Source organism: Sorex fumeus, unplaced genomic scaffold, assembly GCF_029834395.1.
Source record: "Sorex fumeus unplaced genomic scaffold, SorFum_2.1 ptg000017l, whole genome shotgun sequence".
NCBI classification, from domain to species: Eukaryota; Metazoa; Chordata; class Mammalia; order Eulipotyphla; family Soricidae; genus Sorex; species Sorex fumeus.
In genome coordinates, this window is record NW_026606074.1 from 1223426 (window position 1) to 1236564 (window position 13139).

The 13139-nt window shown below is 42.1% G+C and overlaps 2 protein-coding genes across 2 annotated transcripts; both read left to right on the top strand.

Moving 5' to 3' along the window:
* The first annotated feature begins 3669 nt into the window (after positions 1-3669).
* LOC130021530 (olfactory receptor 14A16-like) lies at positions 3670-4554 on the top strand. Its single transcript, XM_056112290.1, has one exon. It carries the CDS (start codon positions 3670-3672, stop codon positions 4552-4554), a length of 885 nt encoding a protein of 294 aa, XP_055968265.1.
* Positions 4555-11599: 7045 nt separating this feature from the next.
* On the top strand, positions 11600-12526 carry LOC130021577 (olfactory receptor 14A16-like). Its single transcript, XM_056112332.1, has one exon. It carries the CDS (start codon positions 11600-11602, stop codon positions 12524-12526), a length of 927 nt encoding a protein of 308 aa, XP_055968307.1.
* The last annotated feature ends 613 nt before the right edge of the window (positions 12527-13139 follow it).

Consider the following 13139-nt stretch of genomic DNA (forward strand, 5'->3'; position numbering starts at 1 on the left):
TCTCCTTTCCTGAATCTCTTCCTTCTCCTGGAATTCCCTTGATGCTCCCTGATCCCCAATTCTCCTCGATTCCTCTCCCCCGGACCCTGCTTCTGCATTCTTCTCCTTTACATTATTCTCCTCTACATTCTTCTTCTTCTGTCCCCCTTGCTAGTCTCTCAGAATGCTGTCCTGCTCTCTCTAGTCTCTGACACCCTCCAAACCTTGGGGGTAGCAATCACACCCCGGGTCCTATAGCACAATCAACATATGAAAGCCCTTTCAGATCTCCTGCAGCCAGGAGATCGCTCAAGGGTGAAATACTACCTAGTGTGCGTTTCTCTTTTTTTTAATCCAATAGCTATTTAAACATTCATCTTAATTCTACTCCTTAATAATGTTAGTCATTTTGTATGGACACAGTAAGAGATACATTAAGTTTGTAGGGTGGCTCTCCTGGGAACATCTTGCTGTAGATCCCAAACTACAGACCAGATTAGTCTTTCCTAACCCTAGCTAATCCAGTTGTTACTTTTTGGATCATGACAGGATTTTTCCATAGCCATGCTCTTAACATATAGTTAAGTATTATGGCGCTTTGGCCTGGTTCTTCACCTCTTTGGTTAAGCTGATTTCATGGTACTTGATTTTCTGAGGCAGTATTGTGAATTGGATTTTTTTAATATCTCTTTCTTCTCTTTCATATTTGTATATAGAAAAGCCATGGACTTTTGAGTGTTAATTTTTTTAGACTGATACTTTACTCTACAAACCTATTGTTTCTGAGAGCCTTTGTGTAGAGTTTTTAGGATTTTCTAAGTACAGTATCATATTGTCTGCAGATAGTGATAGCTTGACCTCTTCCTTTCCAATCTGGATGCCATTGATATCTTTTTCCTGCCTAATTGCTATGGCCAGAATTTCCGGTACTATATTGAATAGGAGTGTTGAGAGCAGGCAACCTTGTCTTGTCTGTGATCATAGAGGGAAGGCATTTAGTTTCTCCCCATTGAGAATGCTTAACAGCAGTATTTTAACTGTAAAAATTAATATTTCAGATGTTCCCTTGTCGTCCTTTGCCATTTAATTCTATGAATTTGTCTATTTTCCTTCCCCACTGAATTCTCCATCTGCCACCTTCCATTTCTGTTTTGTTTTCAGCTGTTTGTGGTTGAGCTCAGGGCTTCCTCCTGGTTCAGTCTCTTGGATCACTTCTGATGGCTTCAGGGTATCATTTTTGGTGCAGGGTATTGAAACTAGGTCAGCCACGTGCAAGGCCAGCACTTGAACCCCTGTCCTACCTCTTCAATCACTCCATTTCTTCATTCTGTCAGTCTCACGGGCCGTTCTGTCACAGCTGTTCCATGAGAAGCACAGAATGGGGGTAAAGTGACCCCATGTCTCCTTTGATTGAGACGCTGTCACAGCAGTGCCATAGTAGACACTCAAGACATGATGAAGTGACTCAGTGCTCACATGAATTACAATCCTGGTCTGATTGTTAGTGACTGTTTGCACTGGCTACTCAGTGAGATTAATTACAGACTGATACCAGTGAAGCAGTTCAGTGGAGCAATATTCAGACCCATTTCCCACTGGAATTAAACAGTCTGATAAATTGCATGGCTTGGACAGGATTCAGACACTCAGGAGACCAGCAGGAGAAGTTAAATAGCCAAGCTACCCAGGTGTGGATGTTTTCTACGTAGTAGGCATTAATCTGACCATTGAGAACCATTAGAGTTCCAGAGGAATCTACACAGGTAGTCCTGTTTACTGAGATGAAGAGCAAATAACATTCCTGCCTTGTCAGACTTTCACCTGAAGCCCTGTTAGGACAAGATCTGGAGCTTACACAGTCCAGATTGGACGTATTTCACAGATTTCTTAGAAAAGAGAAAAATGTTCTTTGCATGGGAAAGATCCTGATTTTGGAAGTGCATTTTAGTTGCAGATAAAACCAGTAGTTCACATTAAACCTTTTAAATGAAATCTTATAATATCTAAAGGGTTTATTTTTTCCCAAGGTACAAAGCATTTTGATTAAAAATTAGACTTTCTAGGATGAATTTCAACAATAAGATATTCTCTTTAATTTTTCAACAAGGTTATTTCTATCATTCACTCACATAACTTTTTAAGTATGTTTGACAATTTTCAAGACTTGTAAATGTCCATGTTGTGTTTAGGCTCTTACGTAGCTGAAAGTAATATTAAATGAAATAAAAATAATTGATAAGAAATTGGTAGTGTTTACAGAAGGAAGGCTACCAAGATTATTTACATTTTTGGCATTTAAAAAAAACCTAGAGTTTTGCGCGCTGCATATTAATGATTCATGAGAGTGACAAAGGCATTCAAGAACTCCTTGAGTTGATTTTCCCGATCATTATCGTTCCACATTTGAAGTAAGGGAAGTTACAGAAATCATTCAGTTTGTGGAAACATTTGGATTATTCACTTCACATCCAGTGTCTATTAGTGAAGAAGATATTGTATTTTGTTAGGATCTAAGAGGATATATGTCGACTATAGTATCATCCTCCTAAAATGCATTGATTCCCTGAAAATTAAACAATGTAAACGGTATCTGCTTTCAGTGGATCATCTAGTGTCACTTCGGCTACGACCACAGTTGTATGACTTCTCTTCCACAGGCTCCAAAGCAGCATTTCCTCTGGTGCTGTGCCTTATCCACCATGGCGAGAAAGAGCATGGTCTGCAGAAGAGGGAGAATGAGATAAAGGAGAGGGACTATGTAGACGTCTCATACTTTCCGAAATATCCTAGAAGTTTGATGGGTAAAATAGGTCCAAAAAGTAACACCAAACTGCCACCTCATATGAGGGCAGAGACTGTCTCAGCCTGGTGACTCCCCCTGTCCCTCACCTGGCACTGATCTCATGGAGGAATGGGGAACAGGGACACAGACAGGTTTGAGGCTGCAAGTTCACATCCTAAGAGCTGAGGTGGGTGTGAGGAGGAGAGAGAAACTGTGGGCAGTACACAGGTCCCTGAGTAGGAGTGGCAAAGTCAGATGGTGAGGCGTGTCACAGACCTGGGGGCCATATAGGCAGGAAGCGAACTGTGATGGCTCTGGAGAGGTGGAGAGTTCATCTGCTAAGAAGGCACGTTTAGGACAAATGTTCGGAGCCCTATAAATGAGGCGTAAGGCTTAGTTTGATGATTCTTTGTGAGTAGTTGAATGTGACGTGTTCTCTAGACTAGGGTTCTGCCATATATGCGTTGGTGAGAGACATTCTCAGGCAGATTGAGAGAGCTCTGATATTGATATTCTCCCATGATCTGTCACTGTCGTCTTCATAGACATTGTGCGGGGCTGCACTTGGTTGTTGTGAGAAAGAATGTTGAAGCATAAGACAGGGACGGCCTTTGACAGCGTTGGCTGGTCCCCTGTGTTTTGAGAGAGGCTGTGAAGGAAGTGTTCAGGTTGTTCAGGTTATTCAGGTCAGTTGGCGTTTCTGTCCTTCAGCATTTCACACAGCATTGGGAAAACACACACACTCTCATGTGCACCAGAGTCAGGTTATTCTATTCTGCAGCACCATCAACATTAGGAGTGTTCAGCACGGAGTGGACAGCGGGACATGATTTAAACTGACACGCTTCTCTCAACATCCGGATGACTTCACTCTTTACCCCTCTGTTACATAATCTAGTCCTCCAGTCATGTCAAACCTAACTTTGGTAAGAGAATTCATCCTCATGGGATTTCCTGCCGATGAAAGTCTGTCCATGTTGCACTCCTTGCTCTTTTCCCTGATTTACTCGTGTTCTCTGATGGGGAATGTCCTCATTATCATAATCATATCTTGGGCCCAGCATCTCCACACCCCCATGTATTTCTTCCTGAAGAATTTGTCCTTCTTGGATCTCTGCATGATTTCAGTCACCGTGCCCAAATCCATAGCCAACTCTGTGACTCAGGACCACTCCATCTCCTTCCGTGGCTGTGCCACACAGGTCTTTTTCTTCATTTTGACTGCAGCCACTGAGCTACACCTCCTGACAGTGATGAGCTTTGATCGCTATACAGCCATATGCCATCCCCTGCACTATGACCTCATCATGAACAGAGACCTGTGTGTGCAGATGATGGCTGGGTCCTGGGTGGGTGGATTTCTGGTCGCTTTGATGCACACAGCTAGCACCTTCTCCTTATCCTTTTGTGGTTCCAGTGTGATCCATCAGTTCTTCTGTGACATCCCCCAGCTATTGGCCATTTCCTGCTCCGAAAGCTTATTAAGAGAAACTGTAACCATTCTCATTGGTGTAGTGCTGGATAGCAGCTGCTTCATTTTTATTGTTATTACGTATGTCTATATCTTCTCCACAATCAGGAAGATTCCATCATCAGAAGGCCGCTCAAAATCCTTCTCCACCTGCATCCCACATCTGGTAGTGGTCGTACTGTTTCTCTCTACTGCTGTATTTGCTTATCTGAAGCCAATTTCAGAGTCCCCTTCCATCTCTGACTTTGTCATTTCTATGTTCTATACCATGGTGCCCCCTACCTTAAATCCCATCATCTACATCTACGAAACAGTGCCCTGAAGATGGCAGTGGTAATGTTGTTCAAGAGAATATTCACCTAAAAGGAAGAAATGCCCCTTCTCTCTCAACAGTTTCCATGTATAATCAAAGCACACCTGATATTTAAAGCCTGTCACTTAATTATATTCTGTATGATGTAGCTGCTTATACATCTATTTCTTTCCACCATCATGCAACACTGTGGTGTGAATATTAATACTCTATACATGTGTGTTGTAAATAATTTCTGAGGAAGATTTATATTTTATAAAAGACAAGAAAATACCATTTTCTTATTTTTTATTGTTTGATCATTTTATCCATTTATTATTCACTCTGGTTAGTGACCATAACTTTTTCTTTTAATTAATTAAAAAATCCTTAACATCATAGCATGTCAATTCTCAGTGATTAAATGAATATTTTATTAAGTTAGCACATGTGGTAATATCATATCAACGTTTGATTAATAATCTTTTAAAAATGCATAATACATCTACCTGAATTGTTAGAAAAGATTGAACTTGATTGTTACATTCAAATTTTCGTACTGTAACACTGATTGACCAAGTTGTTCATGATACAGTTGTTTCAGGCATTCAATGTTCCAACACCAATCCCACCACCAGTATGGCCTTCCTTCCACCCCGTTTCCCACCCACCACCCAGCCTGCCTCCTCAGCAGGCACAAACAGAATTATTTCATGTTGTTGGCACAACACAAAGGCAGATGGAATTATCAACACTTAGGTCAATAAAAGTCAATTTGTGACAATTGTTATGACTCACAGTAGTGCTAATAAAGTAATTGTCTGAGCATTTACTGGACTGGTTACTATTAGTTGAGCCATCTGTTGTTATTTTGCTCCTTGAGCTTGATGGTCTTCTATGCAACTTTCTAATGAGATTGTTGGTGATCGTCCTATGCTGACAGTTCTGTAAAATTTAGAGGTTCCGAGGATCTCTGCAGCTGGAACTGTTTGGAGATTGGCATCCTGATGAGGTTCAGTTGTGGAGCTGGGCCATTTATATGGGAGAGGTTGTCAAGTTGGGTGCTGTGCCATTAGGCAAAAAGGGGAATCTGCCTACCCCAATTCCATGAAGACCACAGAGTTGTCATCAGGACCTATCCACCTGGGATAGATTCGGTGGCATCATGTTCTTTTCAAGATTAGTTGTGGACCTCACCTGTGTCTCTGCTACAAGATGATGGGTGTGAGTGGGGGCTGCTGAGTTTTCTCATGGAGGGTATTATTATTATACATGAGAGAATAAGGAAGTTACTTTATCTTTATTGAAATGTTATTTTAATATTTGTACATGCAATATAAAATAGTTATTGTATCTAGTGCACAAAGATTCTTTGTGATGTTCATTTAAACAGAGACTTAAAATAACTTGAAAACATCATCGTAAGAAGAGACTCAGCCCAGCCCTGTATCAGAGACAGCCCCTCAGGCTCAAGGGTCAACCATGAACAATGTCAACCATGAAAAATGATTTATTCTTACCATCGTTTAAATACTCCATATTTTATCTAAACAAATACTTTTTAAAGAAATACTCGGAACCCATAGTGGGGGGCGGTGCAATACTACAGTGCATAGGACATTTGGCTGGCAGACGTCCAACCTGGGTTTGATTCCCAGCATCCCATTTGGTCACCTGCCAGAAATGATTCCTGAGTCCATAGCAGGAGTAATCCCTGAGTGTAGCCAGTTCTGGCCCTGAAACTATTTGAAAATAAAGAACCCGGAGTTCCTGAGTTATGGTGCCATCTGCAGTTCAATCTGTACCAGTGAGGCGAGTGCATCAGCAGCGTGATGTTGTCTTCAGACTTCCAGATACTGGAAAGTTACTGCAAATTTGCTGCTGTGCCTTTGACCAGACCCCAACAACTTGGGGCCAAGTTTACCAAGAAAGTAAATGGCCAAAAGTTAGGTATGTGGGAGACATACCCACAAACCACCTCCAGCTAGGCTATATAATTGGAGGCAAGGCCTCTCTGGTTCCTGATTGAACTGCTTAATGGCCATGATCCCAGAGACTCAGAGACAAATCTCAGAACCCAGGAGCTTTAGGCAGAGATGCATCTGGGTTACGGGCACTGGACCACCCCAGGGGGGAAAGGGTGCTGTCCCTCCACCAGCTCTCCCTTGGCAACTCGGGGGCCACCATCTTCCAGAGGCCATTGGGCAGTCAGGTTTGAGCCCACAGTGAAGAGACACGCGGGGCCTCATGGGATGGGGTAGAGCTGGCCCTTTCCTCCACACCCCAACAAGACCCCGAGTTCTCGCCCATGAACGGCCTCTCTGGCTCCTAATCAAGCTGCTTAATGGCCATGATCCCAGAGACTCTGTAACCAATCTTGGAACCCAGTAGCTTTTGGCAGAAGTGCTTCTGGACCCTGCAGTAGATCACCGGCATAGGGCCACCCCAGTGGGGAAAGGGTGCTGTCCCTCTGCCTGCTCCCCCTTGGCAGCTCTGTGGCCACCATCCTCCAGAGGCCATTGAACAGTCAGGTTTGGTCCCGCAGTGATGAGACACACAGGGCCTCATGGGATGGGAGCCGGCCCTTTCCTCCCCGCCGCAACAAGACCCCCAAGTCGCCACCAATGAACGGCCTCTCTGGATGCTTAACGGCCATGATCCCAGAGACAGAGGAACAAATATTGGAACCCAGCAGGTTTTGGCATAAATCCCTCCAGATTTAATTGTTAAAATTTCAGAATTCCAAAATCACACGGCCCCTACTGCAGCCACACAACATCATATGTTACTCATAATCAGCAGTAAAAAACAAATTGTCTACTGTTGCCTTTTCAGCAGATCTGAGTGTTGGGGTAAAATCCCAAATAATAATGGTGGGTCTGGTGTTGAAATGTTGAATGTAGTCAAAGTAGAGAGTAATGTGGAAATCATCTGCCCCACAGTAGGAGGGGATTTGGGATGGGGGGTATACTGGGGGTTTTGGTGGTGGAAAATAGGCACTGGTGAAGGGATGAGTGTTTCATTGTATGACCGAGACTTAAACCCGAAAGCTTTGTAACTGCTCTCACGGTGATTCAATAAATAAATTTATAAAAAAGGGGAAAAAAGGTGGAGTTATGCCCAGTTCAATCAGCTTAATCAATGGCTGAATAAATAGCAGTACTCCTCCATAAAAAAAAAGAACCCACAGTGGGAAATAATGACAGTTACACATGCACACATACACAGTGTCCTTGAAGTCTAATTCCAGTTCTGGAATGTAAAGAGCTTTGAGTTCTTGATGACCCATTTGTAGCATTTGAACTGACCAATACTAAATTAAAAGGCCCTTTTCAATGGAAAAAAGGCCTTTGTTCATTATCGTAAAACCCAAGTAAGTGCTCTAAGGTATAACAGCCAGAAAGATTCCCACCGATCAGAATATCTGTTTTCATTTGTAATGTTGTGAAAAAAATCTTCTGTCTCAGACACACACACAATTTAAATAAAACATCGTTTGCATTAACAGCAGTATTTTTAATACAGTATTATTGTAAAAATGAATGTTTCAGATGCTCCTTTTGTCCTCCTTTGCCATTTAATTCTGTAAATTTATCTATCTCCTTCCCCAGTACATCCTCCATCTGCCACCTTCCATTTCTGTTTTCTTTTTGTTTATATCTGATTGTACTCAGGGATTCCTCCTAGTTCACTGCTCTTGGATGACTTCTGATGGCTTCAGGGTATCATACGTGGTGCAGGGTATTGAAACTAGGTCAGCCACGTGCAAGGCCAGCACTTGAACCCCTGTTCTACCACTTCAACTACTTAATTTCTGCATTCTGTCAGCCTCACGGGTCCTTCTCTCACAGCTGTTCCATGAGACGTAGAGAGGGATGAAGTGACCCCATGTCTCCTTTGATTGAGACTCTGTCAACAGCATTTCCATTGGAGACACTCAAGCCATAATGAAGTGACACAGTGCTCACATGAATCACAATCCTGCTCTCAGATTGTTAATGGCTGTTTTCACTGGCTACTCAGTGAGATTAATTACAGACTGACACCAGTGACGCAGTTCAGTGAAGCAATATTCAGACCCATTTCCCACTGGAATTAAACAGCCTGGTAAATTGCATGGCTTGGACAGGATTCAAACACTCAGGAGACCAGCAGGAGAGGCCAAATAGCCAAGCTGCCCAGGTGTGGATGTTTTCTACGTAGTTAGCCATGAATCTGACCGTTGAGAAGCATTAGAGTTCCAGAGGGATCTAGACAGGTAATGGTCTTTACTGAGATGACCATCTGCTTTTCTTTCTGCCATGTAGTGGCAGACTTCCACCTGAGCAATGCTAGGAAGAACAATGGACTTACATCAGATTGTAAGTTTTTTACATCTTTCTTAGAAAAAAATAATTTCTTTGCATGGGAAGATTTTAGTTTTGGAAGTGCATTTTATTTAAGGATAAAACCTGTAATTCAAATTTTTCCTTTTAATTATAGTTAAATCTAATAAAATCTAAAGAGTTTATTATTCGGTACAAAGTCCTTCCGTTAAAAAGTTCAGCCTTCTTAGGAAAAATGAAGTCATGAAATTTGCCTATAAATGTGCAGGGAGACTATCATGCTGAGTGAAATGAGTCAGAAGGAGAGGGACAGATATAGAATGACATCATTTATTTGTGGTATATAAACAATTGTAATATAAGAGTAATGTCCACAACAGGGAAAAACAGGCGCTAGTAGGACTGGTCAATGGTTGTATCAATCACATGTGTGTGGGGAGTGGATGTTAGGTAAGATAGAGAAGGGACAGTACGACAATAGCTGGAAATGCTCACACTGGACAAGAATTGAGTGTTAAAAGTAGGTAAAGGGATATACCTGATAACCTTTCAGTACCTGTATTGAAAGGGGGAAAGGAGAGAGGCAGAGGGTGAGAGACAGAGAGGGAGAGAGAAGTGCCTACCCTAGAGGCAGGCTGTGTGTGTGTGTGTGTGTGTGTGTGTGTGTGTGTGTGTGTGTGTGTGGAGGGAGAGCAATGGGAAGGAAACTGGGGACACTGATGCTGGGAAACGTATACGGGTGGAGTGACAGGTGATAGAAACTGTATGACTGAGACCTAATCATGAACAGCTTTGCAAGAGTCTGTCGCAGTGATTGAGCAAAAATGTTTTAAAAATTCAGCCTTGTAGAATGGATATCAACAATAAGACATTTTCTTTAATTGTTCACTGAGGGTAATTTCTATCATTTACACATGTTTTTTAAGTAAGTCTGACAGTTTTCAAGATTTGAAGATGTCTCTTATGTTTAGGCACTTACTTAACTGAAAGTAGGTTCAATGTTAAATGAAATAAAACTAATGACTGAGATATGGATAATATTTATAGAAGGCTACGCAGATTTTAAAAAATTTCTGACATTCTAAAAAATTAGCTAGAGTGTCTTCCCAGCATGTTAATGATACATAAGAATAAGAAAGAAATTCAAGAACTCTTTGGGTGATTTCCCTGATCATTATTGTCTCACATTAGAGTTAATGGGCAGTAGCACTGTAGCACTGTCCTCCCGTTGTTCAACAGTTTGAACAAGCGGGCCCAGTAACTTCTCCATTGTGAGATTGGTTATTATTGCATTTGGCATATCGAAAACATCCCGGGTAGCTTGCCAGGCTTTCCCGTGTGTCAAGATACTCTCGGTAGCTTGCTGGGCTCTCCAAGAGGGGCGGAGGAATCGAACCTGGGTTGGCCAAGTTGGGCCACCTGCAAGGTAAACGCCCTATTATTTAACGAAATTATTTTAGAAGTAAATTAGTGAAATTAGAATTAATTTAATGAAATCATTTCAGTTTGTGGAAACAACCTTTGAATCAATTATTCACTCCATTTCCAGTGTCAATATTACTGAAGCAGACATTGTGTTTTGTTAGGATAAAAGAAGAAATGTGTGAACTATAGTATTATCCGTCTAAAATGCATGAAATCCCTCAAAAATCAAGTACTGTCAATTGTAATGCTTCAGTGATCATTTTCTGTTATTTCCTCTGATGAAGTTGTATGACTTCTTTTCCACAGCCTCTAAACCATCATTTACTCTGGAGCTGTGACTCACGCATCATGGGTTGGTAGAGAATAATCTTCAGGAGAGAGAATAAGGAGACAGGAGAGGGAATACTGGATCATTCCCACCTGTACATGGAGATTGATAGATGAAATAGGTCCAAATAGTGATACCAGTGTACCACCTCATATGAGGGCAGAGACTGTCTCAGCCTGGTGACTCCCCCTGTCCCTCACCTGGCACTGATCTCATGGAGGAATGGGGAACAGGGACACAGACAGGTTTGAGGCTGCAAGTTCACATCCTAAGAGCTGAGGTGGGTGTGAGGAGGAGAGAGAAACTGTGGGCAGTACACAGGTCCCTGAGTAGGAGTGGCAAAGTCAGATGGTGAGGCGTGTCACAGACCTGGGGGCCATATAGGCAGGAAGCGAACTGTGATGGCTCTGGAGAGGTGGAGAGTTCATCTGCTAAGAAGGCACGTTTAGGACAATGTTTGGAGCCCTGTAAATGAGGCGAAAGGCTTAGTTTGATGATTCTTTGTGAGTAGTTGAATGTGACGTGTTCTCTAGACTAGGGTTCTGCCATATATGCGTTGGTGAGAGACATTCTCAGGCAGACTGAGAGAGCTCTGATATTGATATTCTCCCATGATCTGTCACTATCATCTTCATAGACATTGTCCGGGGCTGGACTTGGTTGTGAGAAAGAATGTTGAAGCATAAGACAGGGACGGCCTTTGACAGCGTTGGCTGGTCCCCTGTGTTTTGAGAGAGGCTGTGAAGGAAGTGTTCAGGTTGTTCAGGTTATTCAGGTCAGTTGGCGTTTCCTGTCCTTCAGCATTTCACACAACATTGGTGAACACACACACTCTCATGTGCACCAGAGTCAGGTTATTCTATTCTGCAGCACCATCAACATTAGGAGTGTTCAGTACAGAGTGGACAGCGGGACATGATTTAAACTGACATGCTTCTCTCAACATCCGGATGACATCACTCTTTACCCCTCTGTTACATAATCTAGTCCTCCAGTCATGTCAAACCTAACTTTGGTAAGAGAATTCATCCTCATGGGATTTCCTGCCGATGAAAGTCTGTCCATGTTGCACTCCTTGCTCTTTTCCCTGATTTACTCGTGTTCTCTGATGGGGAATGTCCTCATTATCATAATCATAACTTGGGCCCAGCATCTCCACACCCCCATGTATTTCTTCCTGAAGAATTTGTCCTTCTTGGATCTCTGCGTGATTTCAGTCACCGTGCCCAAATCCATAGCCAACTCTGTGACTCAGGACCACTCCATCTCCTTCCGTGGCTGTGCCACACAGGTCTTTTTCTTCGTTTTGACTGTAGCCACCGAGCTACATCTCCTGACAGTGATGAGCTTTGATCGCTATACAGCCATATGCCGTCCCCTGCACTATGACCTCATCATGAACAGGGGCCTGTGTGTGCAGATGATGGCTGGGTCCTGGGTGGGTGGATTTCTGGTCGCTTTGATGCACACAGCTAGCACCTTCTCCTTATCCTTCTGTGATTCCAATGTGATCCATCAGTTCTTCTGTGACATCCCCCAGCTATTGGCCATTTCCTGCTCCGAAAGCTTATTAAGAGAAACTGTAACCATTCTCATTGGTGTAGTGCTGGATAGCAGCTGCTTCATTTTTATTGTTATTTCGTATGTCTATATCTTCTCCACAGTCAGGAAGATTCCATCCTCAGAGGGCCGCTCCAAGACCTTCTCCACTTGCATCCCACATCTGGTAGTGATTGTCCTGTTTCTGTCTTCTGCCATGTTTGCTTATCTGAAACCAACTTCAGAGTCTCCTTCTTTCTCTGACATTTTCATTTCTGTGTTCTACACTGTGGTGGAGCCAACCTTGAATCCCATCATCTACAGTCTAAGAAATAATGCCATGAAGATGGCAGCGAGGATGTTGCTGAGGAGAATATTCTCCTAAAAGGAAGTGCCTCCTTCTTCTGTCAAAGACAAAGTCTGCCTACACTCAAAATCCCGATATTTTCTTATTCTATACCTTGATTCCATTTACACCCTAGAAGTACTTAAAACTTTGCTTCCCATCGATTGGAAAAAAACTTTCCAAGTGCGAATATAAATGCTTTTTATCGTATTACATTTTATTTCCACAAATCTTTTACTTTTCTTTATGTCAGTCATTAGTTTACTTCCTTACCCACTTATACTTCTCTATGACCAATGATAATTCTCCAAAACTTTTCCTTTTTCTGATTAAAAATTTAATATAATTTCATTAATACTGTCGTATAGTGAATAGATGAATATTTTCTATTATTAGGGCAGCACAACTAGTAATAACAGTATTGAGTTTTATACATTTTATATTGTTCACACATGTATCTGAATTGTTAAAAAAAAGGTTTAATTCAAGTCATTAGAAACATATGCTTGGTGACAAAATTTTCTCTTTAAGTGTAAAAACCTTTTGTATATTGGTTACATATTCTTTTTTGTTTGTTTTGTTTGGGGGCCACACCCAGCAATGATCAGGGTTACTCCTGCTTCTGTACTCAGAAATTTCTACTGGCAGTGCT

Bases quoted from the DNA above. Each gene is read 5' to 3' on its own strand.
- LOC130021530 (XM_056112290.1), top strand. From the start codon at position 3,670: ATGTCAAACCTAACTTTGGTAAGAGAATTCATCCTCATGGGATTTCCT.
- LOC130021577 (XM_056112332.1), top strand. From the start codon at position 11,600: ATGTCAAACCTAACTTTGGTAAGAGAATTCATCCTCATGGGATTTCCT.